Source organism: Bombus huntii, chromosome 15, assembly GCF_024542735.1.
Source record: "Bombus huntii isolate Logan2020A chromosome 15, iyBomHunt1.1, whole genome shotgun sequence".
In the NCBI taxonomy this organism is placed as follows: domain Eukaryota; kingdom Metazoa; phylum Arthropoda; class Insecta; order Hymenoptera; family Apidae; genus Bombus; species Bombus huntii.
The window spans coordinates 8,228,187-8,254,078 of record NC_066252.1 but is presented as its reverse complement, the minus strand read 5'-3'; the positions used below and the strand labels follow the sequence as shown (position 1 = coordinate 8,254,078).

At 36.2% G+C, this 25,892-nt stretch overlaps 1 protein-coding gene and 2 long non-coding RNA genes across 9 annotated transcripts in view; 2 read left to right on the top strand and 1 right to left on the bottom strand.

Moving 5' to 3' along the window:
• LOC126874029 (pleckstrin homology domain-containing family G member 3) overlaps positions 1-25,892 on the bottom strand; it is a 99,115-nt gene that overhangs the window by 9,458 nt on the left and 63,765 nt on the right. For 4 of the 6 annotated variants that reach the window (XM_050635587.1, XM_050635592.1, XM_050635589.1 and 1 more), the window contains one exon: positions 726-1,283. In XM_050635587.1, coding sequence (XP_050491544.1) covers positions 726-1,283 — 558 coding nt within the window. Of the gene's footprint in view, positions 1-725; positions 1,284-1,458; positions 3,568-19,114; positions 19,540-25,892 lie in introns of those variants that run through there. The other 2 variants (XM_050635590.1, XM_050635588.1) reach the window with 2 other exon arrangements.
• On the top strand, positions 1,153-10,498 carry LOC126874075 (uncharacterized). 2 transcript variants are annotated; one of them, XR_007692654.1, is made up of 4 exons: positions 1,153-1,300; positions 1,379-1,510; positions 5,579-5,790; positions 7,789-7,963. It is a non-coding gene; the product is annotated as an uncharacterized LOC126874075 (long non-coding RNA). The 2 variants fall into 2 exon arrangements; XR_007692655.1 differs by lacking the exons at positions 1,153-1,300; positions 1,379-1,510 and adding an exon at positions 10,276-10,498 and having other exon boundaries at positions 3,574-5,790; positions 7,789-9,886.
• LOC126874077 (uncharacterized) lies at positions 20,574-25,178 on the top strand. The gene is made up of 2 exons (XR_007692657.1): positions 20,574-23,466; positions 23,705-25,178. It is a non-coding gene; the product is annotated as an uncharacterized LOC126874077 (long non-coding RNA).

The following is a 25,892-nucleotide window of genomic DNA, read 5'->3' as shown; positions in this document are numbered from 1 at the left end:
TATTGCCACTGCCGCTATCATTACTGTCATTGCCGTTGATTACGCTACAGCCGTGGAGAAAGTCGAAGGCCTTGAAATCTCTTTCGACCAATACATCTAGAAACGGATTTCTAAGGTATTTTTCAAACTTTTTAAACCTCGACGCTATACGTTAATTTATTATCGTGCGTTGTACAACTTTACAAAGCCATTCTCTTCTAATAAATCAAGGCGCAAAGAAAGGAGTGTCGAAAGAAAATCTAAAATGATCTATAGAGATACATCGATTGACGCGCTGTTGCTTGATGATGATAATTTTGTTTGGCTTTTGGTATCTTTCTCAGGAAGAATTACAGCAATACTGTTGACATTGTATACTTGGAGGAAAGGTGTAAGAAGGAGGTAAAAAGAAGGTATATGATCTAGGATTATATTGGACATTATTTTATGATGGAAAAGGTGTCATCGGTGAAGATAAGAACATCCCTGACTGACGAAGAACATTAAATGTTATCAACTGGTTTTAGTGCTTCAAATAATCTCAAATTGGTTGTCTGGTACAAGGATTATGACTGTCCTTCTAATCATCAACTGTTGTTTTTAGGTCTAAACGTAAAGGAAATACTTCTTCTATCTCCTCAAAGAAACTCGCTAGAACTCTCCAAACGGATCAATTCAACACCAGCAATCCTCTTCAAACCTTCTTCTACTTTCACCAACTTCGCGAAAGCCCTCTGAACCCTCACCTTGAGAGCTGGCGCAAGTGTCTGCCAGCGATTCGACCGACGCCAAATAAGGATTGATGGTGCACTGGTTGCCCTGGTTACTGCACCCACTGGAGGAGGTACTCGAGCTTCCAGAGGACGCAACGGAGCTTCCAGAAAGCGGTCTTGCAGCGTTTCTGCATCGTCTGTTGTACCTAAGTGGCGTGAGACCGTTGCTTTCGCGTCTATATGATTTCTTCTCTATCGTACACTCGCTTCTATTCTCTTGTTGGCTGTTCTCCAGGGTTTGTAACGCGTCGTTCTCTTTCTCAGGCGTAACGTCATCAGCGACTATGTCCACCACGGTGTTCTCTGACGTTGGATGCTCGGCCATAGCGTCATCCGGTTGAGGTTTGGATAATTCAGGATGGAACTGGCCGAATATGGAGCCTCGATGGGATACCAGGCTCAAACGTTTCTGTAGTGCCGCTGGTATGTTGCAGGCAGGCGGAAGTACCACGTGGTCGGTGTAGCCATTGCCCCGGCGAGCTAACTCGTCAAACATCCCCAACAGCTGGGGCACCAGATCCGTACTTGTTCCTGGAACACGAAGAGATGTAAGTTAGGCAAGCTGATCATCGTAGAAATCGTGGAATATTTCTTATATGTGATATATGATACGAATGTAATTTTAGGTAACTTGTGGAATTGAGTAAGCAGAAAGTCGAAAGTAGGTAACAGTTCTGTAAGATTCTGTCCGAGATTGGAAGATTACTTAATTCTCCGAAGCAGCGATTCTCAATCATCGTGTTCGCGTATCTTCGATGGTATGGCATTTTTTAATCTTTTCATTCGACGATCCATTCGCTCTTTAATTTTCGTCTCAATGGTGCACGATTACGCGAAGATTACAAATTTCTGCTCAAAGGATAAAAGCAAACACTCGGTAGGTAAATTGATCGACTCTGTTTTACGAGAATTTGAAGTTTAGTTATTAATTGTTTAATTTTGCCATCAGAATGCGTTATTTATTACTTAATTCTTCATAAATTGTGCAATTAAACTTGGCGGAATTGATCAACTTAGCTTCTGCGTGACTCCAATGTTTATTCGTAGAAATATGTGTATTTAATTTTCTAGGGTTCCCTAGATGAATAGGATGCCCTAGAGTTTCATTAAAATCAGTACTCGCTAAGATTACAGAGAGTGTAACACCGCAAGAGGATCGAAAAGAAACATCGAACGCTCTTTCCTTAAAAAATCTTTGCCAATACAATTTTTGATTTTCCTACTAATATTTCATCAATTTTTGTTCTTACACTCGCATAAAATTCAAATTGAAGAATTACACCTAATTTCGACACACATTCCCGCCCAAAATATAGAGAGAGTTTCAGAAGATACTTCGATGTTTATCGATATTGCCAAATATTATTACCAACTAAATATTGTTATTATCATTTCAAAATATGATTTACCCTAGAAAATCCCTAGATATACTATCCTAACCTCCACCTAAGGCATCAAAATCTTGTTACCAATATCTGCACTCGATCATTCAGGTTAGAAAACAGTTTCGTTTCGGCTATCTTCCACTTGAGGCGCGATAAGATCGGAAGAAAGCTAGAGAATCGACTTTAGCTAGGCGCTTTATCGCATCCAGACGGTCCGATTTCGCACGTGTAACGGGGAATTTCGTTTATTGCGAATATGGTGTGTCTGGCAAGGCAGAAAGATCGTGCTTTTACTTCGAGCGAAGCATAACAATATCGCATAAACAAACGTGCAGCCCTGATGGTTTCCAATTCCCCACGAGTCTGACGTGAATCAACGTGGTCCGATGAACTTGTATCGCGCGCGGTTTTTGCATTTCGCGCGCGCTGAAATTCTATAGGGTGATCCAAGGAGAAAGTTCTTAGGCGAAAGTCGCAGCCGATTTTTTAAGTTTTCTTTAACAGTAATATCGGATCTTTCCTTCTTCTTCCGCGCAAAAAACTGAGTTACAATTTAAAAAAATTCTGTTTCTTTTTTTTAAATTATTATTATTTAACAGAGATTCGAGATTTTTTCATCGATCGCTGGTTTAACGAATTGAAAACAATCTCGGATTCTTTTTCCTCTTTCATACGGGAAACTGAGGCAAATTAAAAAGATAATTGCGCGCACACGAGTGTATCTAATGTTTATTTTTATCTTTTTTTTTATTTAATTAAGATTTGAGATTGTTTCATTGATTGCTAGCTTAATAAATTGGGGAAAATGTTTACATCACTGAATATATTTTTTACAATTTAGAGATTAGTAATCTCTTTCCTGTTTTTCTTCTTTTTTAAATTTCATAATTAGTAAACATCGTTCTTATACTTCTTTTATGGTTTCTTCATCGAAGCACTATTTCGACAAATTTCTTCTTTTTCTATAATTCACTAAATAGTTTTTTTTCCTGCGATTCGTCGTTTAACGAATGTTTCTTTACGACACGATGATTGGCAAACATCTCTTGTAACGTAACAATTAATGTGCTTCTTTTTATGCCACCGCTATTAGCGAATATTTTTATTTTAATTAGCTTAGCTCAGCTTTCTCAGCTTGGGGATAATTAACTCAGTTTCCACGTTTATGTAGGAAAAAGTTGCAACGGTAATGATCCGAGCAAGATATACGGAGCCCTCGGTGCAAGAGCCGGTGCAGAGGAAGTTATTCTTTCAGAATTTGCAGCTGTGTCGAGCATAAATGCAAACACGGCTCGTAAAGAACGTGCAAAGAAAGCAAACCGTATTTTTCCACCGTGGGATTTATCGATGGGCCAATTTGCTTGCCGGACATTTGCGTCCAAACAAGAAAGTAAAACATTTGTTGCAAATATTCCCAACTTACCTTTTCTCTCGTAAAATCTTTCGCTAACTTATTGCAGCGGGACATTCCTTTTCCTCGATTATAACTTTAATAAAAATTCTCAATTATTTTCTACTCGTACAATATTCCAGCCTGAAGATATTTCACCACCGATCATCGATATTTTTATTCAATATTCTCTATAAGACACAAAATTCCTAAAATATATAAGAACTTTTAAATTATTGTCAGATACATTTACTTCGTCTTCATGAAAACTCGAAATCCTTTCATCTCTACGCTTTCTTCGAACGGAAATTTGAGATTTCGAATTTCTTCAAACTTTGCTCGCCGATCTAACTACTCCGTCCTGAAGATATCGCTCGATCTCAATTATTAATATTTCCAATATTCCCTATAACACTGATAATTACCAAAATTCCCATGCCATAATGCAAAACGTTTAAGATATCTCATCCTCAGAGACGTTTAGTCGATCTTTAAAAATTTCTTCGCTGATGTAAATATTCCACCGTGAAGATACTTGTCGATCAATTTATTGATACTTCTAACGACACTAACAATTGCCAATATCGGCAAAAGTCCCTAAACTATAATCCAAGACACTCGTATAGCAATCTCGAATATACATAGTCGATGCTTGAATCTGAAATACTCGACCCTAAAAATATACCTATCTCGATCAGTTGATCTTATTAACGCTTGCAGTGTTTTCTCACTGCGCTAACAAATGCCAAAATCCTGGAAATCCCCAGTATCGTATCTTCAAAGTGATTTAGTCGATCTTGAAACATTGTATTTTTTAATATTTCATATGGAACACGTTCCATTTTTAAACTACGTCTCGACCAATTGCTTTAACGCTTCCCCTACGACCTTATTAATTTCCAGGATTCCCCGAATTTGCAAAAGTTACTCAATTACGATCCAAAACCATCGGAATATGTTAGAATGTTTCATTCGCAAAGACATTTGTCCGATTCTCAAACTTTCTTCGCTAATCTAAATATTCCATCCTGAGAACGCTGGTCGATAAATCCTGAAATCTCGACACAATCAGTTCATCCATCTCCAGCAGCGTATCGAGGTCCAGAGCAAGAGGAGCAAGAGGAGGAGATGAGGAGATGAGGAAGAGGGGGAGGAACAAACAAAAAATAACTAAACAGAGAATCTAGTAACGTGGAGAGGCAGATCAGGCCGACACGGTATCTCCCTCGCTCCGCTTCTTTCCGCTTTGCTCCGCTTCGCTCGTTGCTGGCCATATGCGTTGCCTGCGCCGATCGCGATGTTGCACTTGGCTGGAACTCGGCTAATAATAGAACGGGACCAACTTTCGTCTCGGCCTCGCGTGCACCAGCTTCCTCGCGGCTGTCACGCTCGAGACCGATGACACGCTTCGCCGTCTCACCTCGCACCCGAATTAATGCTTCTATTATTCGTTACTGCAGCGTTATAGTTGTACAATTACTGGCATTAACATACGGACGACTTAGAGCCGAGTAACTCTTTCAAAATCGAGCCGAACGACTCGAGTGCTTTCGACAAGTCGGAGGAATTAGTCGTCCCAAATGACGTACAAAAAGAGAGTTGCGAAAAAGTCGCAAATTGGTCGGATTGGCAAAGACAAAGGTGAAGGTTAGGTTCTTGCAAAGGTTGCTTTTTAAGATTGGACATTTTTGAAGGTCTATTACACGTATTTCGCAAATTTATACGACCACGAAGATCTTATTTTAATCCTTCTAGAGGATTTAGTAACGCGGGTCTGTCGACGACCACCGTGGACAGTCGTTTCTTTTGTTCGTTCAACTTCATGTAAATTCTTGCGTTAATGAAAATTGAGAAACTGATTAATTGGACGATACAAGGAGTTGCGTGAAATTAGACGAACGAAAGAAATATTGTAAGAAGGAAGGTGCAATTTCAGATTAAATTTTGAAACTGGTCGTTTCACCAGGCCTGGTAAGCCTAGCGTTAAAGAGTTTAGCTTCTCTCTGTAGTTGGCATTCTTTCAGGATTAAAATACTGGTTTATCGCGACAGGTGAGTAGAAATTACTGACTTCCGGTGCGAGAAGACAAATGGCGAAGGGTAGATTTGTTGGGATTTAAAGATGCTCCGTGGCGTGACCCCGTTCTCCGATTCGTGAGAAGCGATCCAGCGGGCCGATGAAGTAATCCGAATCGGATGATAGACGCAGCAGAATGTTTCAGATGGACTTTGTGGAATTTTGTCTGGGATCGAGTGCTTTCGAGGTATATATTGGGAATAGAGTGTTGGAACCGATTTTTTCTTAGAAATAGAACCACGTTTGATATACCGTATCTGTATATCTTCTTTTGTGAAACTATTCTCTAGTGATATCTGGTAACTTTTTTGAACACTGGAATAACCAATCCCTAGTGAGTATTTTAATATACTATATATAAAGATAATTGCGCTTAAAATGGTATAAATAAATAAGCACACATTAATCATGTTTAAATGTCGATAAAAATGAACGTTGTACACATATTTCATTACAAATTTAAATTCATCTCATTCGTTTGAAACTAACCCGATGTTGATTAGGTTAGGATAAGATGACTGCACGATTACTTAGTTATTTATATTTATGTATATAGTATATTCAAATACACATCAGGGATTGCTTGTTGCAGATTTTAAGAAAATTACCAGAAATCACTAGAGGATAATTTCACAAATTAAAATAGACAATAGGTGTCTAATTGTATTCCAGTTATGTACATATATATAGAATACATGTTAGAATCAAATGCTTGTGAGAAAAATTATTTTTGAAAGAATTATATGTATGTATTATTATACGTAGTTTGAAGATTTGTACTATACTATGGAGATCTTATCTTAATCATAGCTAAAGGATTTAGTAAATCTTTGTATGATAATTGTGTAATTATGTATATATATATATATATATATATATATATATATATATATATATATATATATATTATTACATTAATAATAATAACATTATATTAATTATGTTAGAATACGATGTTCGTAGTCGTATAAATCTTCAAGCTACATAGAATAATTCTTTTTCAAAAGCATTTGACTCTGATATCAAAGACTGTAATTATTACGAAACAAATTTTCTTCTCTTTCATTGTACCTTCAAATACTTGCAGTCTGGCGTAATTCTCGTTTAGAGAAATTTTAAAGCGCGAATTGGCGAGTGAAACTTTAAGAACGTCTTCATTATACTTTCTCGACCGGAGCAACATCTCTCTCCAAGCTCAACCATATGATTTACCCATGTATGATGACGCATTTATGCATCTTCGAAAAGTATACCGGTTGGCCAGTCTTCAATGAGGCATCGTGGGAAAACTTGGAAATCACCAGCCAGTTCAAGTACATTGAACTTCACTGGCATCGTGAAGAACGGCCACACGTTGACATTTATATGCTTTTTATCGTGAACGGGGCCCACTGTACTCCGCTCTACTGGGTGACCTAAAAATCCACAGCCACAATACTTTTTCTAAAGATAAACCCGCGTACCGCTATTCTTTCAATCTTTCGTTTCAATTTCAACATTCAAGAATTTGTCTAATCGTTATAATTAAAAATTATATTTCCCGTGGCCACTGTTTCCTCGTATCGTTTATTTTAGTTTCTATTTCAGAATTTTCCTAATCGTGGCAATTAGAAATAATTCCTTAGGCCACACTATTCATTGTACTTTTTATTCCAACTGCTGTTTAAACATTTTTCCAATGACAACCAACCAATAGTATTTCTAATAGTTTCTAAAAATAATTAGAAACAATTTCCTGATCCATCGTTTTCTTTGCTTTGTATGTCAATTTGTTTGAAAAATTTCAATTTCATAGTCCTCCTAATCGGAATAATTAAAAAACGTAATCTAAATCAATATTTTTTCCATTTTTTATTGTTTCGATTCCTTTGGAAGGAACTGAAACATTTTTTCCATTTTTCATTCGGATCTCTGCTTCGATTCCTTTGGAAGAAACTGAAACATTGCTCGGTTTCTCAATGCGGTTTCACGGACAATTTATTGTTGGATTAAAATAAACCGAAAGCCGGGAAAAAGATTAGTTTGACGTTTGATGGGTGTATAAAGTCGATGATACTCTCCTCGCAAGGTTTAGATTTACTGCGATCCACTTTTATGCTCCATCTTGCTCAGTCAGACGCTTTCCTCTCGGTTATTCACCTCGAGATCTGTCCAGAACGACCCTGTTTCTCGTCTTTGCTTACAGATTAATTTTGCTTCCTTTACGAAACGGCGAATAAACCGACGACTCGACGCTAAGGGTAGACGAGACGATTCAAGAAACCCGATGAAGAAGCGATATGTTGTACTTTGAAGGACATACAAGTTCCTTTTTCCTCGAGAAACTTGTCTTCTTCATCGGAAGAACAGGAATTCCAATTGTGAGCATATTGTCGAACATCAAATTCCAATTTAACATCGCAGACAAAATCAATTAATCGGAGATTTATTTGTCAGAAAAATGAAAAAAAAAAAAAAAAAAAAAGAAAGGCTCCTAACGAGGATAAGAGTACCCTTTTCTAGATAACTATTTATCTAACATACCGGAAAAAGAGCAAAATACTGGTTTTGATTAAAAAGAAAAAAACGTGTAATTTATCATAGAAAAAAAGGGTCAAAGTTATCGGGAAATTGCACAATAATTACTACTAATTACAGCAGATATTGTTAGAAGACATAAGTAAGACTATCTAGTTCAAGAAACAAAGATGACATCATTTTTTGATAAAAATCCCTGCCACGATTAAACCTTAGTATTAGGAAGCAGTTGTTTACGTGTTTTCGAGCTACGATAAATGGTTAACACGCTGCTAGAGCAAACAACACGTAAGAGACGTAAATCGTCTCCTCTTACACGAAGCAACAAATGTAAAAGCAACTGTTTAGCTCTACCACTGAAAACTCTTAAGAGTTTATTTAAGATATAAAAGTTTATATAAGAGTCTATTCTATTAAATAAAATAAATAAATAAAACTGTGATATTTTATCATGAATTTATTTTATATATAACGATTGTTCTAAGTTGTAAGATTTTTCAGCGCTAGTACACATAGAAAATAGCCGGCCGCAGGCGTTTGTTTCTACAGAAATGCTCTTTCAATTTAGTATAATAAGATTGCTCGTAAAATCTCTTCCTTTTTTTTTTTTCTTTTACTTTCGTAGCTCGTGCCACAGCGTGCGGATAATCGTTTCGTAACTACCGTGTAACGCCATAAATTGCTGGTGATAAACGACGTTGCGACGGTTACTTAATTGCCTTTTGTAGCCTCTCTGCTTGTGACCCTCCGACGCGCGACCATTTTCATATGCCAACGAAAACTGGCCCCGGATTAACGTGGAATCCGGTTACCTGGCGAACTTTTGTCAGGAAAATGGATCGTTCCGGCGCAGTGCGGCACATGGTGGACAAAAAATTGAAATGATCATCGCTCGATTTTTTGATCTTATTATTCGATGATATTATCAGCGTGTAAGCGTTAGAAACGTAAGCGACAATTGGCCAAAAAAATCGACAAACTTTTTATTCGATTAAGAAAAATCGAGAAACTCGTTTATATTAATCGGATCATATAAAAATGTATATAAAGTTAGACGAAGAAAAGAAGCAACGACCAATGCACAGTTTTAAATTAAATTTTGAAATCGGTCGGTTGACCGGGCCTGCTAAGGTTGTGTTAAACCGTGTGTAGTTAGACAAAGAAATAAATATTCGAGATATTTCGAGCGAGCCAAGTGGCAGACGAATCACCAACAAAGATTCGATATCGCGTCGGATCGCCTGGTGTCAAGTTTCAGTCAAAAAACTGCACGTCACAGGCTACTTTTTTGTTTACCTTTGTCCCGAACCCTCGTTCAACTGCCGCAACGTAGAACGTGAAATCTAAACGTGAAATCTAAACGTGAAATCTAAACGCTAAAACGTGGCCTGCAAACGCGCGAACCTATTCCGTGAACGTGCGAACGTGGCCAGCGAATTTTGATTTTTGTCCCGAATCCTCGCTCAAATGCCGGACTGTGCGGCATGCAACGTGGCCATTAAGGCGGACCCGCAATCGCGCGACGTGTAATCCACGATTGCGGCACGATTTACGTTCGACGTTTGACAAAGGGATTGATCGCAGACGAGGCGTGCTATTGATCATAGACGAGGCGTGGAATTGTCGAATTCCACCGTTGGACTGTGTCGGACGATTTAACCAGCGAAGGGACTGACATGGAAATGATTCGACAGTAGCGGGTATTACCTCGTGAAACCCAGCGATTTCTACAGCGCTACATATTACCTCGCTTTCAACAAGTATCGGTACGCTTGCCACAGAATTTTTACCACTATATCACGTGCATTATACGAAGCTTTTTGAAACTTCGTTGGCAAAGGACATTCAAATACACGCTAGAGTTTATAATATGGAACGGTTGAATTTTTAAAAAATGCATATTTTTCCTTTCACTTTGAATGTACAATTTGAAAGAGGCGTGACTTCTCTTCGGCTTATTTTAACTCCATAACTTTAATAAACTTCGTCGGTAAAGGACATTCAAATACAGGTTACGATCTATAACATGGAACAGTAGAACTGCATATCATAAAACAAACATGTTTTACGTATATTTCTATATATTTCTATAATTATGTATATTAATAATATACACAAGTACATCGAAGTATTACATCCTGAAAATCTTCAACAGGTTTGGCAATAAGTGATGAAGCAAAAGCGTCAGCCTATATTTAGACTACCTCCTCTAAGAAGCGATAACCAGCTACTACATTCCAGCGGTTTGGCTTGGAAAGCAAACCATGTCCTACATTGTTCCATCCGTTTTTGATCCTTTGAAAGTAGTAGACTACAACGGCGATGAATTCAACAAAAAAAAAAAAAAAAAAAGAAAGAAAGAAAAACGAATAAAACAATAGCAACGTGCACGCTTCAGCCAGTGCTGGACATTGAGCCGTCTACGCGATTCCAGTAACAAACGTTGGAACGACGTTGTATTCTCGATGATGAGATGTAAGCAAACACTGGAACGAAAGCTTGATTTTCGGACTGAAACGACGGCACGCAGTAGCAATGAAAACACTGTTTACGTTATTTTAGTTTCGATCCAGTGCTGGACCGGAATCGCTGGACTGGAACGGTGTCTAGCGGACCAATGTAAACGCAGCTTTAAGTTGCGACTACGGCGACGATCTACCACGTAGCTGTGGCGTTCTCGTGAGTCAGAGCAACGTGGTGGGCATACAGAAACGTCGGCCACTCGAGACGAGCCTCTCGTTTCTATTGCTTTTCGTCAATGAACCGACGTTTCCCCCTTTCTTCACCACCCACTCGCTATTTTTATCGCCTCACCCCGACGCCACACGCTGCGCCGCCATCTTCTTTCACTTTGATTATTATTTCAACGCGATATATTTCGATGCAGTCGACTGTAGACGATAATAAACGATCATTGAGAAATTCTGTCTAATTGAGAAATTTATAAATATTCTGGTTCCGATTTCTTTGCAAATATCACGCTATTGGGTTTGTTTATTTCCGATATATCTCGACCGTAGATGACGATACTCGTCGTAACGCGAGATATTGCTATCTGTTCGTGACGAATATACTCGTCAAAAACCGCCAACTGTTTCGATGATACTGTACTGTTTTTCTTTTAAGATATTTTGCTGGAGAAACGATTAGTCTAAAAGATATTTTAACTCGGACGTTGTAACGCTCGTCGCATGGAAGTTGAGGAAAGACAACAACAAGTACTCTTTATGTTTTTCTTGTTTTTCATACGATAAGCTTTACGAGATTATGGATAATCTTTAGAAATTACGATTGAAGTTAAATCTTTCGAAACTAATCACTTTTCAAGTACCTTGCTACTCTTTTGTGTAGAATTCTACAGTTCCATTTAAGAAGATACTGGTGTACTTAGTATAATCTTGACAAATTGAAGGCAAACATTTGTCTTCACAATGAGATTCTAGGAGACTCAGTTACTTATCTATGGACTGTGTATCCTCTCTATACTTGTATCAAATTTATATAAATATTACCATATAATGGCAAAGAAATGTTGATTTGAAGTAGAAATTGCAGATATACGAAAAGACAGATAATTCAAAGCAAATGGACAAACCTATTATTATATTGGGTTGGCAACTAAGTGATTGCGGGTTTTGCCATTAGGTGATATTGACAAAATCCGCAATCACTTAGTTGCCAACCCAATATAAAGAAGAAATATTATACAATATTTCATAACATACAGGGTGGCTGGTAACTAGTGGTACAAGCGGAAAGGGGGTGATTCTACGCGAAAAAAGAAGTCGAAAAATATTTTTTTTTTTAATTTTTCCATCGAGACAACGATCTACAGTGAGATCCGTTATAACGTACCGCACGCGTACCCAGCGAAACCGTTATAACGTACCGCGCGCGTACCCAGCGAAAATTCAAAGTCGATTTTCTCGAAAACAAAGCCTCGAACGAAAAATTTTTATTCTATATTTTCGACTTCTTTTTTCGCGTAGAATCACCCCCTTTCCGCTTGTACCACCCTGGTTACCAACCACCCTGTATAATTCAAAATTCTGCAAATCCACCACTGTGAATCTACAACGTTATTATGAAAACTCAAAAATTGATCATCCTGACCACTCTGGTACTGGAATTCGTCAGAGATAAAAATTATGTTCATACAGTTACCAAAAAGGAAGCGTATGAGGTATGAAATCATAAAAAATGAAATTAAATGAAAGGAAGAATCGCACGATACGATATCATCTGACATTCTTGTGCAGATAATAATGAAAAATGTTTCAAGGAAGGCTGTTTACAGTACATCACAGTAAGTATACTTATATAATCTTTTATTTATTTTATCTGTTCATTAAATTTTTTTACGTCTATATTTTTAACCATGAGTATGAGTTAGATATAATAATATTTAAGTATTATCTATTCCTGAGAAATTTGAATGGAATAAATAGTGTAACTTTCGAAGATATTATGTAAGTTTTTTTTCCTGGTAATCTAGGAACTGAATAAAGATAGTAGAACGTTTTGTACTGTTGAATTGCAAGCCGATTAAAAGGCGGCGTTTACTGTCGGCGATATAATTCGCAGTATAAACGTTAAACGCTTTCAGCTGCCACTTTCGCTCGTTACTTTCATAAATCACGTTTTAGATGACGTTGCGGTTTCTATTTGCTTGGAATCGATCCAATTGAGTAACTCAAACAGGGATAACAAACTTAATTGTTATTACAATCTTTCTAATAATACGACCACGTGAAATATCGAAATAGAAAGATTCTCCTTTAAAACGTACTCTTATTTTATTAAAATACTTTTTTCCCAAGATAACGAATAAAAAATAAACTAACTAACGTTTTAAGCCATCTTTCCAATCATAAAAAAAAACCTACTGAATTGTCATTGTAATTTCTTTAACTTTACCCTATATATAAAATACTATATATTTTAATAAATAAAAATACTTCTAATAAAATACTTCCATATTTTAATAAATAATAAAAAAAGTAACAAAAGACAATCAATAGTTGTCAACTTTTCGTTCACGAACTTCGAATTGAATTTGAATCTGATATCGTTTCAAATGGCTACACAGATAGATCATAATTCCTTTTTATATGTATCTTTCCAAATTTGTTTTTTAATTCAGCATCGTCATACAGATTTTATTTCCCTAAATAAGCTGTTTACTTTTCTTTATCGAACAATCTTCGTTCGGCAGCAGCCGATCTTCACGATGTAGCTTTTTCTTCGGCGTTCGGTCCTTTTCCATGAGTCATTCGCATACCAGCACATTCTTCTTTCGCGGTCGTCCCGCGCATTCCATCATCCACGTGTTTATTAATCTCTGTCAAAGAACCGTGACGGAAACTCGTCGAATTTACCTTGAACCCAACGTTACACCTATCGTTTAATATCTTCTTCTTCTTCTTCTTTTTCGTAGATTCTAAGAAATCATTGGCTCCTGAGTCGCATATAATTTATCACAAATATTTCATCGAACGTATGTATTCGAGTAAATATTCGTTAATATAATGGTAATATTTGTATTAATATTGAAACGATATTGAGCTTCAATTTGACAAAATTCCGAGTTGCATAGACTTCACAGTTTATCAAATTGTAATTTATCGCAGCTGAATTTCCGTATTCAAGAGATTGCAATTTTATTCGGATAAGTTTCAAAGTTGAGCAAAGTTCTCATAGATATTTGCAGACAGACGAATTTTAACCCGTTACGTAACAGAAATCGATGATTAATCATCGCGATTAATTAGAACTATGTCACGAAGAACGTGTACTAATTTAACCGGAACATGTTCGTAATTGACTCGTATTGAAGTTCATAATTTAATCTTCAATAAAATTCCTGCGCAATTAGAGTCCTTTTCTCTCTTAAGATCCTGTGCCTGAAAGAGTTAACAGGCAGTTAAATGGCAAGTCCATTTTCAAGCGTGATTTATGGTTACTAAAATTGAGTTGTAAGATTGCACAATAATATAAAGAAAACTTCATTTCACACAAGCAACTTGGGAAGCTTCATTTGTTTGCATAGATGCTCATGGCATAAAAGTGATAAAAAAATTGCGTTGGCAACTAAGTGGTTGCGGGTTTTGTCAATGCCACCTAATGACAAAATTGACTTGTAAGATTGAACAATAATGTAAAGGAAATTTCATTTCACGCAAGGGACTTGGGAAGCTTCATTTGTTTTATGTATAAATAGTATAAAGCTTCATTTGTTGCGTAGATGCTCATGGCATAAAAGTGATACAAATATTGGGTTGGCAACTAAGTGATTGCGGGTTTTGTCAATACCATCTAATGAGAAAATCCGCAATCACTTAGTTGCCAACTAAAAATTGACTTGTAAGATTGAACAATAATGTAAAGGAAACTTCATTTCACGCAAGGGCCCTGGGCAGCTTCATTTGTTTTATGTATAAATAGTATAAAGCTTCATTTGTTGCGTAGATGCTCATGGCATAAAAGTGATACAAATATTGGGTTGGCAACTAAGTGATTGCAGATTTTGTCAATGCCACCTAATGACAAAATCCGCATCACTTAGTTGTCAACTAAAAATTGACTTGTAAGATTGAACAATAATGTAAAGGAAACTTCATTTCACGCAAGGGACTTGGGAAGCTTCATTTATTTTATGTATAAATAGTATAAAGCTTCATTTGTTTTATGCATAAATAGTATAAAGCTTCATTTGTTTTATGTATAAATAGTATAAAGCTTCATATGTTTGCATAGACGCCCATGGTATAAAAGTGATACAAATATTGGGTTGGCAACTAAGTGATTGCGGATTTTGTCATTAGGTGGTATTGACAAAACCCGCAATCACTTAGTTGCCAACACAATATGACGAATACTTCCGAATCGTCAAAACTCCCAGGTATACTTTGTTCTAACGATTGGATCTCGTCTAAAGGCACAACATTTTTTCGCCATGGAATTCGTCTACTAGATGGCTTTAAGTTACAGAATTGAACTGGACAATCCTTTCCAAATAGATTATTTTAAAAAATTTTTGCAAGATTTTTTGAAAATAAGCTATGGTATTTTTTTTTAAATAGACTATATATGAATATCACTGCAAGGATTATTATTATTTCTAAGGTTATTATTATAAATGAATATTATAGTTGGACAAATAGGCAACAGCTAGATAAATGATTAAATAGCCAGATTTCAGGCGTGTGTAAATAAATGTATCGGATAAACAAACAGATTTATAGTGGAGAGTGTACGGTAAATGGAAAAAACAATTGTAAATACGCGTCCCTTTACGTGGCCAGAAGGCTGAAAAATAAACTGTTGTTATTTATTCTATTTAATTTTAGCTTCACAGGCTGGAAATGGACTTGCTTTTACAATATTTTTTTTTTAATTCACGTACACTGAACTCTAATTACTATTATTGTAAATTAATATCGAACAGCATCGGATGGATATGAAGGATAAAGAAAAACAAAAATTATTCAAACTCTCTGAAACATCTTGACCGACTGTAAGAGCCGACTAAAAGCGGACAGTTTTGACGCGGTCACGTTGCATTATCCTGCGGAATGCACGGCTTCCGGGTGCATCTCCGGGAACAGATAAGGGGTTACAAAAGGCAGGCCTGGAATTCCGGAGCAAAGGAGTCCCACGTTGGTTTAAACGTGATCCTCGCGCGGTTCTCTACGTGACGCGAATACGATCTCTCTCCTCCTTTTCTCTGCCCTGCATCGTCCTCGCGACTTTTCTGTCTTTTCCAGCATTCCCTGCACCCTGAACAGAGAGCCTGATCGTGTTCTACGTGACCGGAGGATCCGCGCAGCCATTAGCTTCTGTGTGCACCTTCGAACTCGAAGGCACGTGAATTTTGGACGTTGGCCAATGGGATAAGGATAATTCTTTTTGTTTGGCGAAAAGAAAAAAAAAAAAGAAGAGAAAAGAAAAAAGAAAGGAAAATAATGGGAATGAGGTGTTCGAAGGGGGAGGATCCCAAAAGGTTGGAGAATATTCGTGGAAGATAATAACAGGTTCGCCTAAATAATAATAGGTTTATGCAGGCTGGGAAATCGCTTAAGAGATTCTTTGAATACTTTGGGAATATTTGCTCGCTTTTTAACCCTCGAACGATGTCTTGCACTTTTAACCCTCGACGTAATATGGAGCAAAGGAAATCGCAACGCAAATATAAACGCAAAACGTTCAGATACAAAAATCGAAGTAGAAGACTTTGGGATTAAATTCAAAGTACTTAGAAAAGTAAAAAAACGTTGTATTACTTAAAAAAGAATAAAGGGTTCTATAGATATTTACACGTAATAATTTGCAACCCCTTGCGGGGTACAAAGTGTCTAAGGAAGTTAACAAATCTGTATTGGTTATTTAAAAAAAAAAAAAGATGAAAGATAAAAGATTTTACCTATGTACTTGTCTCTTGCCTTTAAAAAGCAAAAGATTAGAAGAAAAGATCGAGTGCTAATAGATTTTGAGGATGTATACGGTATCAGATATTATTTAAAAAGAATTGTTAACGTTAGCAAATCTGAATAGTAGTAACACCATTGCTAATAGATTTGAGGAATTGTGTTAGAATTACTAATACATTTCAATAACAGTACTGCTGAATACTAATGAATTTATGGAATCTATTAGGTTGTCCCAAAAGTTTCTTTCACCTTACAAGGAAACAATAGATGCACAACATTTTTTCTTTTACATTATTTTACTGAATTATGTATAATTCGTGTTTTCCCAATAGAACAAGGTTCGATCCCAAACAAATAGAACAAAAGAAACTTTTGGGACAACCTAATATACATAGTATCAGACTATGTATACTTATACACAAGCCTTTAGGGCTTGCAAACTAAAAGATACAAATAACGATTATAGCACATATTCTAAAAAATGTTATTAATTCTCATTGTAAATTTGTCTAAAAATTATGAAATAAAATTGCTTTACAATCATGCTGATGGAAGTACACAAGATAGACAATTCTAAATTGATTCATTTCTTCTACACACAGTTATCTCTATCTCTATTTGTATTAAGTAAGAAGAAACAAATTGTTCTTTCCTTTACAATCTACATAATTACACATAATAATAAGTCTTCTGTAAATACATTAATCCTTTTAAAAATGAATCACAGAGATACGATAATACTAATAGTCTACGATATTTTTATCAGATTTGTATGCATGTTGATGTTCTACTCTCCCATTCTTGCGTAATCGAGTACATCTAGGATCGATAAAGGAAATTGCACGCAAACGCTATCGGAACACTGTGTTTGAACGACGATAACCCGATTCCCATTGCCGCTTGGAAGATCAAATAATTGATCGACCGTGCGATAACTGTTATCTTCTATGAAGATAATCGTCGTGGAATTGTGACTCCTATGCGCTTTATCTAGGACTATTTACGTTTAAACCGAACGTTTTCTCTATTCTTATTTGAAAATTGTTAGAGAATGAATATATATATGTTTGCAATGAAATTTTATGATGAATGAATTTATTATTTTTTCTTTCTAATAGAATTATTGTTTTAAATTTGCTTTTTCCATTACTGTGTATTTTTAAGTCTCGTTCAAACGATTTCTGTGAATTCTTGTTAAAACAAATAATCTTTCTTTTATTTTGCAAATGAAATATCGTATTACTCCGAAACAAATTTTACAATAATATTATTATTAATTTATTAATAAAGTATTAGAACCTTTTTTACTTTTGTTCGGGCAATTTCAACTTGTAAGAAAGAAAAAATGATGGACTGTTGTATTAACAAATTAGAATAAAATTTCCCTAAACAAGCTTCTTCCACTAATTTATTCGTTCTTCTAATTAGCTTGATATTTTATATTGCGCAATTATTTAGAGAAGCTCGTATATCCTTGAACGTTAGTAATTTCATAAACCGGAAATAGATATGTCGCTGACAGACTTCCCACGAGACAACCATTAGACTGTGAGTGTTCCATGAATCACTTTATCTCATAAGAGAACTCCAAACGGGTACAAAGTTCCATTCGTCGGGTTGGAATAACAATTTCTATTAATATTTTCATGAAAACGCTATCTTTACCATCGTTTAGATTATCAGTGTCAATAACCGGACTATCGTCACTTTTAGAAATATTTTTAAATATCGATTATAGCGGTTAATTCGTGTAATTTCGAAGATTATACACTTTAAATTTCCTCTTTAATGTAACGTACGATAAAAATTCTTAAAAATCACATTCTAATATCGACGAGTTTATTGGAATCTTATATTGCTACTATAATTGAACAATAATAATGTTAAAATGCGTGCCGAATATTATAATTATAATTATACTCTAGACATAAACGTGAATGATCGGTTCAATTCAATAAATTATTTATTACGCTTGTGCAATAAATTATTCTGTAAAAGAAAGATGTTTCTGAGTGTTGATATCGGTTTGTGCAACAGCTTGCATCAATTCAAAATTGCCGCGCAATTTCCACATTACGATATAACCCTACTGCAGCCCTCAAACTTCTACGTTTTTCAAGCTTGCTCTCGTTAAATAAAAAGAATTTTTGATATTTTAAACAAATTTAATACAAAATTTAATCGACGAATCATACACGCCAATAAGGATTGTTTCATATTTTCTTCAGATTCAAGATATTTTCTAACGTTACGAAAAGTACGAACGGCTCGAAATTGACCGGAAGAACGTAACAGGATTGACACGTGGGCTGTCTCGTACATACTTTACCCTGGAATCCTCGAAAGATTAAAAGAAATATACTCCGCCATAACATTTAACTTGTGCATATTGTAGTTGCACACTTTTCCTCTGACAATATCATCTAAATCAATCGCATAGTCGAGCAGTTTCTTAGTCTATGAAATTCATGTATATTTGAAAAATTGCAACTGAAATTTGTCTTATTCTAAAAAGCTTAGTAACTTGTTATTCCTATAACATTATATGGATACTTTTTCACTCACCAAAATAGTCTTGGAATAAAATCAGGCACGAAGTAGTACAGTCGATGGCATCCTAATCGAAGCCCTCGCAATGGCTCAGGAAGTAATTGATTCCAGCGGCAAGAAGAAACACGCGTGCACGCGCATGCGTGTCACTGCGACTGATCGTCGTTTCAAGGAAAAGAATCACGCACTGTTCGCCGAAGAACGATATCGATCACGAGTTAAACGATTCACTGTTTCGTCCAGGAGAAACTGATGCAACAAGCAATAAAAGACACAATGATCCTTTCTTCGAATCCTTTTCTCGAGTTATAGAATAATATTTTCACAAACACCAATGAATACTTTGAAATATAAAGTTGCGGTTAGGAATCAGGTGCGCAGATCGTGTGAATAGAGCACAAACGAGCAGGTACTGCGCAGCCTTCGCTGCTCGAGCAACAGGTAGATACTGTGGAGAGAGGCGAAGATGGGAATGGAGCGAGTGTGCCACTCGGATAGACGGATCCGAATGCCGACGACGAGCGGGACTGGACGTAAAGGAACACTCACAATGCGGTGACGAATGGTTCTGTGCTGTTTAGATCGCAGATAACGCTATTTGGATGGCATTATGGAATTTAGTCCTTTGTCATCCAAAGAGGGTGTGTACTGTTTGTTTGTAAATTATGAGCTTGAAACGTTCTTGTATAATTAATTGAAGCTTGTTTTTGCAGATGATGGTGTCGGGATTTATGCATTTCTTATAGCGTTATTTGTGGTGCATCGTTTATTATAACCTATGAGTTTCCTACAGTTTTCTATGATTGGTAGAAGTTTATTTTTGCAGATGAAATTTACGAATTGAAATAGCGTTCAGAGATTCGATCGTGTCATCCAGAGGAAGCTGCAACGCGTATCATTTGATTTTGAACTGTGAGCTTGAAACATTTTCACATAACTAATAGAAGTTTGTTTTCGCAGGTGACGGTGTCCAGATGTACGAGTCTTTCATAGCGTTATTATTCAAATTCATCGAAACGAAACTATATGCGTGAAGGAAACGAAACCTTCCACGAGAATTGTTCCATGAAAAAGCCATATGCATTTACAAAACGATTATGGGGAAGAGAGGACTGGAAGTTATCTACCCAGTCACACCGCCATAAGTACACTGTAATGCAGCCTCTCTTATCGGCCTTATTAATCATTCAACGAGTGTAACATGGTTGCATGAAATAGAAAGAACGTATCGCGCAATTGTACGTAACGAGAAGGTTAACAAATTGTACGGCTAAGGATGTCATCTATCAGATCGACTCGTGTTACGATTATCACACAATCTGTCTCGAGACTCGTGTCTGACGTTCTTTACGTCTCTTTCAGCAATAATGCAACTCGCATACATCATTGTAGGTACCGTTTCAAAGTGAATTATTGAATATATATATATATATATATATATATATATATATATATATATATATATATATATATATATATATATATATATATATATATATATAAATTTTCTCTCGACGTGAAATTCCTTTATTTGTGATATATAGAATTTAATCTGTATTTTACATTTTTTCTAAAAGCGAATTTTTTTTGTTTTGGAGGGTATTCCTTTGACAAGGAAAATTCAAATGAGGTTATAAACTAAGCCTCAAAATGATTTTGAATATATAGAAATTAACCTATAGCGAATGATAAATATTTTATAATTTAAAAACACTCAATTTTCAGAGAAAAATTTGCAAAGAATATGCTTGTAACTCTCCAGACTAAGAAAAATATGCGGATGCGACGAATAACTTGCGAAATAAAAATCTACAAGTACAGCGCGTTCTCATAATAGACAGAAATTAGAAAATTCAAGATTCCGTATCTCTTAAACAAATCAGAAACTAGCAAAATTAAACTCGCTCTAATTTCACGTTTAATCCATCATATTTTATTTTGAGAAAGATGCCTAATACCAAAGCCAATTTACTATGGAATCTTTTGCTATTCGAACATTGCAAGAGCAAAAGTTTTTAGAATAGAAAATTTTAGATACCTTTTATTTCTTATGCAGTTTCATCAACAGCGTCATGCAAGCAGAGTATAATAATCGTTCCCCAGATTTCACGAGGATTTCATAATCGCGATAAAAAGTAGATTTATTCGTACAGGTAGTAGAAACATAGCAGGTCAGCCAGAGATTCGATTAAAGAGCTCGCATACGTGACTGGTTTCGTAGGATTTACTTTCCATTGAACTCGAGCATCTCAAAATCTAGCGCGGCATTATCTCAGAGTTAATCGAAAGAAGCTTCATCAGACTCTTCGTCTGTTTCAGACAGACGGTTGTCGAAAGCTAGGTTTATTAGAATTTAGATTATAAGATGGATGTGAAATTCTGTTCATTATCATGTCCGTCCATCGTCTTCAAATTGCAGATTCACAGCACTTTAATTTATCTATCAGATAAGTTTCGCTGAATTAAAGATTCGACACAGAGAATGAGGGAAATGTCGCAAAACAGTGGAAGATTTGCACAAGATCCTTCAGCTGACTCCTACACAGGAGGTGCTGGCTCTACCATGAGGAACTCTGGTTGAATTTTCATTAGAATTCATCAAACCACCTTCGGACTTCATTATACTGTAATAGTGGAGGGGCTGCATAATAGCAGACTCACTGTACAGACCTTATTTGCATACATTAAAAAGGAAGATACGGTGTATGGGATGCATCTTCACACTTTAGAATGCTAGACATATTGTAGGCAACGCACCATTGTTAGAACATTATACTTCTTCATACATAGTAATGAGTAAATATAAGATAGTATTGCAGAATATGTTTTCACATGCTGTAATAATATTTATGTTACACGTAAATACAATGCACAATGTATTAAATTAGTCAATATACTAAGGAGAACATTGTTTTGTATGTTATCACATTGATCAGATTTCCAAACACTAATATGGTACGATAAATATGTAGACTATATGCATGTTAATATTTCTGTGCTATGTGCCATATACTACAATAATAGAGATAACATAGAAAAGCAAAGAAACATTATCTCACTCCTTTTAATAAATACGCATCTAATAGAATACTTTGTATATTATTATAATAAACGTCGATATCATTTCTACATATATCACGATGTATCATGATACTGGATGCGCTATAAATTGTGTATTACCTTCGTATCTCGTGTATATCAGCAAATATAATCGTGGCATTCCCTCATAACCCGCAATACTAGATAATATGTATTATACAAACACAGTTCTCCATATATCATTCCGCAGATATCTCCATATGTTACAATGCTACATGTTATAATGCATAAAACATACTGAACATCTCAATCGACCCAATCACAATCATACGCACGTCTATTTCCATACTGCATCAATAAATATACTAATCACAAAAATACTAGTGGAATAAATATTCCATAATGTACAATGACAATTTTCCATAATAGATCTCCATCGATTATCGCATTAGAATACCGAACAACTAAATTTCTTATCGACCATGCCAATATTGTTGCGTTTTATACATTTGTGCAACATCTGCATTGTAATATACAAATTTGTTGCAGAACACCTCCTCGTTCCAATCATATTTCACTACTCGTAAACATCTAATTGACAAATATTTATAAATGTGCCTATATATAAAAAGAAAAAAGAAAATTTCAGGATTAAAGCATATAATGTATAAAATGCATATCCGTCACCCTAATTGCATCTACGCTAAGGAGAAGAAAGATAAAACTCGAGTGTGAATACACATAACGCGTAGAGTACGTATTCGCCACCCTAACTGCAGCCATACTAAGCAAAAAAAAAAACCGAGAATTCCTGCATTACCAGGGAGTGATTCGATCAATCGAAAGTGCAGGCGAGAAAAACAGCTGGTCCCAGGGTCACTGGGTTCGTCCGTTGTGAATGGACCCGTACTCGACGCAAAGAACTGGTGGTGGGGGTTCAATCATCGCAATGAATTACAACGAGCCAGTCACCGAGAGTGACTCACTACGCTGCTCTAGCCGCTGCAGCTCGATAAAAGTCTTTTTCTTTGCCCTCCTCGTGCCGGAGGAATTCGAGAGAGCCCCGGGGAGCAGAAAGAGAGGCGCTCAAGGAACGCTAACAGAAGCGGCCGCTTATGAATCATCTGTGTACGCGGGCAAAATGCTTCGGCGAGGGGACACACAGTACAGTCGGAGAACAAGAGGACTTTCGTTCGTCGCGACTGCCAACCTAACGGGATTTCTAGTGCTCTTAATGGCTCCCTGCTAACTCTTTGTTCCTGGGGTTGTATAACTGAATTTCGAGATGGAAATGGGAAATTAGTACTAATTGAGGATTTTCGCTTTCGGTAAGGACAATTTCTTATTTTACTTGTTTAACAAGCTGTGCTGTAGTAGTCGTAAAGCGTGCGTAGTAATTGCCTTGTTATAGTACAGTAGTTGTTTAATTGTTTATCGAAGCTCATTTTTATTTTCTATGATGTTAATGAATAAGTTTCATAAAATAATTGTTTCTACGACGTGAAGACATTACAGCATCTGTTTAGTTCGGGAAATTTGAAATTACGTGGTTAAAAAATTTTACAGGTAGGAGGCTATCGGCAGAGTCGAAACATTGGTTATTGGTTATGCAACAATGATTCCCCCACCAGGAATGTTATCAGTAATGCCCACTCTTGGCAATTTACTACGCGTGTCTTTCCAAACCCAATCACGAATTAAAATTCTATCTTATTAAATCCAAACCTAACCTAGAATTAAAATGCTTCTTTTTGTTTAGCCGTACCCATCGCTAAGTGGACGTTTCTCGACCTATTTACAATGTATTTGCAACCTAATCTAGAACTAAGATTAATCTTCTATTGCACTCTTTCCGAATCGAACCTGAAACTAAAATTCTATGCTAAATTCAAAGCTTCTTTTTATCTTAGCCACCACCGACTAGGACTTCCCCGATCTGGGTACAGAGTATTTTTCGGCACCGACCGAATCCAAACCTAACCTGAAGAATCTAAAATTAAAATCTTATTCTGCCGAAGCCAAACCTAGCCTAAAATTAGAATTCTACTCTAGCAAACGTAAATCTAACCTAAAACTAAAATTCTAGTCTACCAAAGCGAAACCTAACCTAGAACTGAAATTATGATTCCACTCTCGTCTCTTAACCTTTAGCTAGGTTATTATAAAACATTCTAGATCTACTTAAAAAAACACTCCATACCCGATGAAATTCGCAATTCTGACATAACATCAAATCTACGATACATATGTATACATCTAACCTTCAAAGAGTCAACCTAACCTCGCATCAGTGACCAATTTCTATGTATCAGGGCTACGAGACGTTCGTTTCGCGGCGCATCGCCAGAATTCATATCGGCGAGAGAACCGTGAAAAATCGGAATCCACGTGAGCCAGCTCCTTAAGTATCTCTCGGTATCTTTTTTTATTTTTTCGAACCGGTCGCTCTCTCGAGCCGCGCATACCGTGCCAATTATTCTCCGCACGGAAGTTCCACGGCCTGGCGTGAGAGATTGATGCGAGAGTCGATGCACTCGGCGCTTATGTTTTATTCATACCTTTCACCGGGTTCGATAAGAAAATTATATTTAAAGCCGAACGCGGCCGAGTAATGTCGCGGGAAAGGAGAAAATCAATCCGATTCTAGTCTTTCTCGAAAGTCACGCCTCTTTTCTATTTTATTTGGGATCGAAGCTACGATGATCTGGGTTTGGAACTTCGGTTTCTGTAATTTTGTTACTTTGATCGTACATGCGGAGCAAATTACGCAATTATAACTATGACGGATGGGAGACGGTTCAGAATATTTTATTCAAGCTACTATTGTTCACAAATGTGTATATAAACACGAATATTAAACTTCCTTTGGTCCACTGTATGTAGTACATTGCACAGTGGAATATTTAATGTAATATAATTATGTTAAATTAATTGGAATTGAATTAATACGAGTTATAAGTCACGTTCACATAAATTAGGTCTACTATGGTCAGGTTAAATTGAGTCGAATAAATTAAATAGACGTGATCCGTTAAATGCATGATAATTTTCTAATTGAATTTCCCCTGCCTTCTTTCTCTAAACATTTTCAAATTCACAGATAGAAACTTTGCTCCATATTATAGTTGGCGTAGGACTTTCTCATCATGGAACGGTCGGATGATCGGCGCTCGTGAGAACACACGTAAGACGCGTCCTATGCAACCTATGCAATGTTCAACGAAGTAATTAGGTGATTGAACAAAAGACTTGCTGGTTATTACGTCTATGAAAGGCTTCTACGAATTGCTCTCGAAAGCACGTTCCATTAACCTAAGGCACAGTACACAGAAACATTTGATGGATCCACGGGAAATAGTGTCAAGTATTAGCATGTTTCGTAAGATGAAAATACATTTTTCAACATATGATATCGAAACTTGTAAATAATTTAAATATTACATATCAAAATGAAACATTTTCTTCTTCGTCTTATTCCGCATTGTATTCAACTTTTACTATAACGTTACGTAATATATCGCTAACAAATTTAACTGTAAAAGAATGAAAAGTACGTTGTAGAAAGTTGTAAAAGTACAGCTCAATTTCTAGCTACTGTACAACTCGGGGAATTTTAATTCAAATTAATTCGACGTAGCCAGTGATCAAGATTTTCGATTAATTTCTTTCTTTTTACTATACGTGTCAATATTCTTCGTTCCCTCACAACTTTAACAGTTTTTTCATATCGTCCCTTTTATTTTTTTCGAAATCG